A 6,000-nucleotide genomic window follows, 5' to 3' on the forward strand; every position below is an offset into this window, starting at 1 on the left:
TCAGGGAGACTTTAGAAACCAAATAATATTAAAAAAACCAAAAAATAAATAGGCTTTCTATGGCCCACTGAATGAAAGGGAGAGAGGTGGCACACCCAGGAGTCAAGACTGGCACACAAGCTGAAAGGGCAATATTACTCTCCCACTGTTTTTTTATGTATTTTTTTTTTTTATTTTCAGGGAGACTTTAGAAACCAAATAATATTAAAAAAACCAAAAAATAAATAGGCTTTCTATGGCCCACAATTAGAGAGAGAGGTGGCACACCCAGGAGTCAAGACTGGCACACAAGCTGAAATGGCAATATTACTCTCCCACTGTTTTTTTATGTTTTTTTTTTTTTATTTTCAGGGAGACTTTAGAAACCAAATAATATTAAAAAAAAACAAAAAAACAAGGCTTTCTATGGCCCACTGAATGAGAGGGAGAGAGGTGGCACACCCAGGAGTCAAGACTGGCACACAAGCTGAAATGGCAATATTACTCTCCCACTGTTTTTTTATGTATTTTTTTTTTTTATTTTCAGGGAGACTTTAGAAACCAAATAATATTAAAAAAACCAAAAAATAAATAGGCTTTCTATGGCCCACTGAATGAAAGGGAGAGAGGTGGCACACCCAGGAGTCAAGACTGGCACACAAGCTGAAAGGGCAATATTACTCTCCCACTGTTTTTTTATGTATTTTTTTTTTTTATTTTCAGGGAGACTTTAGAAACCAAATAATATTAAAAAAACCAAAAAATAAATAGGCTTTCTATGGCCCACAATTAGAGAGAGAGGTGGCACACCCAGGAGTCAAGACTGGCACACAAGCTGAAATGGCAATATTACTCTCCCACTGTTTTTTTATGTTTTTTTTTTTTATTTTCAGGGAGACTTTAGAAACCAAATAATATTAAAAAAAAAACAAAAAAACAAGGCTTTCTATGGCCCACTGAATGAGAGGGAGAGAGGTGGCACACCCAGGAGTCAAGACTGGCACACAAGCTGAAATGGCAATATTACTCTCCCACTGTTTTTTTATGTATTTTTTTTTTTATTTTCAGGGAGACTTTAGAAACCAAATAATATTAAAAAAACCAAAAAATAAATAGGCTTTCTATGGCCCACTGAATGAAAGGGAGAGAGGTGGCACACCCAGGAGTCAAGACTGGCACACAAGCTGAAAGGGCAATATTACTCTCCCACTGTTTTTTTATGTTTTTTTTTTTTTTTCAGGGAGACTTTAGAAACCCAATAATATTTAAAAAAAAAAATAAATAGGCTTTCTATGGCCCACTGAATGAGAGGGAGAGAGGTGGCACACCCAGGAGTCAAGACTGGCACACAAGCTGAAAGGGCAATATTATTCTCCCACTGTTTTTTTAGGTTTTTTTTTTTTTTTTCAGGGAGAATTAGAAACCAAATAATATTAAAAAAAAAAAAAAAAAATAGGCTTGCTATAGCCCACTGAATGAGAGATAGCACACACAGCAGTGGCACACAAGCCCTGACTGAGGCCAATATTTTTCTCCCACTGATTGATGTACTGTTTTTGTGTTGAGGTAGATTTTAGAACACAAATCACGGAAAAAATAAATAGGCTTTCTATGGCCCACTCAGTGAGAGATGGCACACACAGGGATGGCACTGTAGCAGAAATGCCAATCTTAATCTCCCACAAAAAAAAAAAACAAAAAAAAAAAAAAAACTGTCCTACAATTACTATCTCCCTGCAGTAATGTAAGCCAGGTATGGCAGGCAGCAATAGGAGTGGACTGATGCACAAATTAAATAAAAAGTGTGGAAAAACAGAAAAGATAGCTGTGCAGAAAGGAAGGAACAAGAGGATATGTGCTTTGAAAAAAGCAGTTGGTTTCCACAGTGGCGTACACACAGCAATACAGCTATCACGGAGCCTTCTAGGGCAGCCCAATGAGCTACAGCGCTGAGGGGAAAAAAAAAAAAAAATAGCTTCCACAGTCCCTGCACACCGAAGGTGGTGTTGGACAGTGGAAATCGCTGCAGCACAAGCGGTTTGGTGGTTAGTGGACCCTGCCTAACGCTCTCCCTGCTTCTGATGAAGCGGCAGCAACCTGTCCCTAAGCTCAGATCAGCAGCAGTAAGATGGCGGTCGGCGGGAACGCCCCTTTATAGCCCCTGTGACGCCGCAGACAGCAAGCCAATCACTGCAATGCCCTTCTCTAAGATGGTGGGGACCAGGATCTATGTCATCACGCTGCCCACACTCTGCGTTCACCTTCATTGGCTGAGAAATGGCGCTTTTCGCGTCATTGAAACGCGACTTTGGCGCGAAAGTCGCGTACCGCATGGCCGACAAGCACAGGGGTCGGATCGGGTTTCATGAGACGCCGACTTAGCCAAAAGTCGGCGACTTTTGAAAATGATCGACCCGTTTCGCTCAACCCTATCCATCACAATTTTACGACTCATAGTAACCTCCAAGGTCTGACTGAAGTCCCATTCTAGAATGAAGAGACCGGGCATGTGACATGATGGTGGAGAGAAGAGCCGCTGAGAACTGGATGCCGAACAGTGAGGAAAGGGGTAAAGGTGAGCTTTAATATTAGTGAGGTTTTTTCAACTTTTGCTGGGCAGCTAGCTGGCATATTTACATGAAAATCTGTATTCTGGTGTATTCTGGAGGCTATGAAATTATGTTAAATTCTTTGTATTATTAAATTACACTCAAATAAATGAGCTCATCTATAGAACTTATCCATTAAAGGATCCCCTTCAAATGGTACTGCCTAAATTAATTGCATTCCAATTTTTTAAGTAGTATTGCTTCTATGGTTTTTTTCCCAGCATTTATATTCCTTACCATGCATTTTACGTAACCTTTTCTTCCAGGGAACAAGGGTGATTGCTCTTTTCCATTCGGCTCTCAGAGATAAAGATTACTTTGAGAAACCATATGAGTTTTACCCAGAACATTTTCTTGACTCAAATGGAAATTTCAAGAAGAATGAGGCCTTCATACCATTTTCAATAGGTATTGTTAATAATACATGACTTATTCTTTGAAAGGATAAGATCAGTGCATTAATAATAGAATTATTACTAACAATACAATACTTATTCATTCAGAAACAAAATCTCCTACAGCTACATTGACAAAAAATGAGCTGCCCTCAAGGCCAAAATTGGCCTAGTCTCCAAGTGGATAATGTTTCCATGGAACCAACTTTCAAGGAGATATTAGGAAAAACACAGATAAAAAGATCTTTAAATCTAATAACACCTTCATGTATTTATTATTTTGGTTTGCTTTACAGGGAAAAGAAGTTGTGCTGGAGAGACCTTGGCTAAAATGGAGATATTTCTCTTCTTTACGTCATTGCTGCAAAATTTCACATTCCATCCACCTCCTGGAGCGAAACTGAACCTTACTCCTGCCCTGGGGGTTACAAATGCCCCACAACCTTATAAAATGTGTGCCGTGTCTCGCAGATAGACTATGATCACCTTCAATCCTAATGTGAAGGATACTTCACGTCATAGAAAAAAAATGATTGTAAATAATTCAACAATTTTGTCATCTATCAGGAAATTTTTCAGCATCCATTTTTGTATTGTAATAGTTTTAAATAAAGTATTAATGAAAAATTAATGAATAATAATAATAATAATAATAATAAAAACAATAATAATAAAATAAACTTTATACAATTTGTTTTAGTTTGGGTACTAATTTTTTGTAGACATTGAGAAAAGTCATCCAACAGGCCATGAGGAAAACATCTCAGTACATTGGTTCCAAGCTTAAAGTTTTCAGTTAGATCTAGATCTACAGTCTGGTGGACTTTCTAATGATTGATCAAATCCAATGTGGTATAATTAGAAAGTTCTGCTTCACATAGAAAATGAGTAAATGTCCCACTTTTCACCCAATATTCTTAAGATCCATAAAAAAGCTAAAGTCATGTCAAGGTATACTGTAACATCTAGGATGACCACACATATAATCAGAACATTAAGAATATGAATATTTGTATGTAATGATGCAGGATGACACTAGAAACAACACAGTGTCTGCAAAATGAGATTCTGCTTTGGCTATTATCCTAAGTCATGTGACAAGGCTCGTTAAAGGGTCGACATTGACTGTTAGGATTGCTACTTCCAATAGGTGGCACTAGAGTTCTAGTCCTCTTCCTCTCTGAAGAGGCAATTTGCATAAAAACAAGTAATGATCTCACAAGTGTAACTTCCAATTTTCTGGTAATTAACTTCATTTATTCACATGTTAAATCTTGCTGTATTTCGACTGGCACGCTATGACGGTCTTAGGTAGGGGAGGAGACCCTCAAAATGTTCCTGGAACTTGTATCCCAACTATCCCTGTCCCAGGGGTGCTCTTAATCTTTTGCTAGGTGAAGAGAATGGGGCATCAGACTGCGCTGCTCACCTGTCAGGATAATGTACCAGAGAAGTCCAAGTATATGTAATAGAGAATAGACTTTATTTCTGCGCATTTCGTGGTGATCACACCACTTCCTCAGGACAGTCTATACTCATACACATACAGGGTCTGTTATTTATAGCAAAAGAAGGCACACAGAGATGCCTCCTTTCAAAAAAATGCCACACCCAGTGGGCGTGGAATCAGACTTGGTGCTCTTGATGGTAGAGAGGCCCGAGATTTCAACCTTACTACGAGGTATGCTCCAGATAATCCCTGATCTTCCCTCAACCCAAGGAGCCTGGGACAGAAATTTAATGTAAACAGGACATAAAAGACAAAAGTAGGATAACAGAAAATCATCATCTATCATACAAAAGCACTAACTGACAATAGTGAGAAGGAAAGGGACAGGGAGGAATAAGGCTACATTCACATTTGCGTTGTGCGCCGCAGCGTCGGCGCCACAACGCAAACAAAAACGCAGCAAAACGCATGCACAACGCTGCGTTTTGCGCCGCATGCGTCCTTTTTTTGATTGATTTTGGACGCAGCAAAAATGCAACTTGCTGCGTCCTCTGCGCCCGGACGCGGGCGCCGCAGGGACGAATGCAGCGCAAAACGCAAGTGCGACACATGTCCATGCGCCCCCATGTTAAATATAGGGGCGCATGACGCATGCGGCGATGCTGCGGCGCCCGACGCTGCGGCGCAGACCGCAAATGTGAACGTAGACTAAACTAAACAGAAACAGGGTGCAGGAGATAAACACACACTTACGGCAGAAAACCGCACAACACCTCCACGATAAGGCAAATCTCATTGCTGGGAACCTTTCTAATGTAAATATAATGTGATATTTGTATACATTACATAGGCTTTATGACTGAGCACTCCACCCCTCAGCCTTAGGTGTTTTTAATTACAGGAGGATTCTACCTTCCCATATAAATGTAGATTTCAGTCTAATAGAGGATCCACAATAGATAGGTTCCCAGCAAATATAAGCGACTTATCGTGGCTTTTTCATATTTTCTAGTGCAGTAATGCAGATCAAATTTCATATATTTCATGTGTGTATGCTACAGCGCTACAGAGTGTTACTTTATGTGTTGGCCACAAATGAATTTGGATCCAAGTCTCCACATCCAAGTTAATTGAGATCCTAAATTTAATGGCCACAAATCTTAGCCCAGATGAGACCTTAAAATAATTCAGGATTCCAGAAAAGTCCCAAAAATAATTCAGATAGTGCCAAAATAGCAGAATTAATTTCCAATAGTCAAAAGATGAGTCGATCAACTTCCAATTTATGTGTCAAAGAACAGCTTGGGTTTTTGTTTCACTTACATCAAACACATTGCTCCCTAATTCATCAGAAAAATAATAGTGTATAAAGGAGCAGAACACCAATAATAGACACAAAAAAATGTTTTTTTTATTCATTCTTATACATCAGTGTTCCCCAACTTCAGTCCTTAAGGCCACCAACAGTGCTTGCTTTTAAGATTTACTTAACCCCTTTCTGCCATTAGATGTACTATCCTGTCGAGGTGACCTGGAACTTAATTCCCATGATGGGATAGTACATCAT

At 39.3% G+C, this 6,000-nt stretch overlaps 1 protein-coding gene across 1 annotated transcript in view; it reads left to right on the top strand.

The window, feature by feature from the left end:
• Positions 1–3,561, top strand: part of LOC143808705 (cytochrome P450 2K4-like) — a 110,761-nt gene extending 107,200 nt beyond the window's left edge. The window contains exons 8-9 of the mRNA XM_077291635.1: positions 2,855–2,996; positions 3,280–3,561. Of these exons, the coding sequence (XP_077147750.1) occupies positions 2,855–2,996; positions 3,280–3,458 (321 nt within the window). The 3' untranslated portion in view covers positions 3,459–3,561. The remainder of the gene's footprint in view (positions 1–2,854; positions 2,997–3,279) is intronic.
• The last annotated feature ends 2,439 nt before the right edge of the window (positions 3,562–6,000 follow it).

Source organism: Ranitomeya variabilis, chromosome 2, assembly GCF_051348905.1.
Source record: "Ranitomeya variabilis isolate aRanVar5 chromosome 2, aRanVar5.hap1, whole genome shotgun sequence".
Classification (NCBI taxonomy): Eukaryota; Metazoa; Chordata; class Amphibia; order Anura; family Dendrobatidae; genus Ranitomeya; species Ranitomeya variabilis.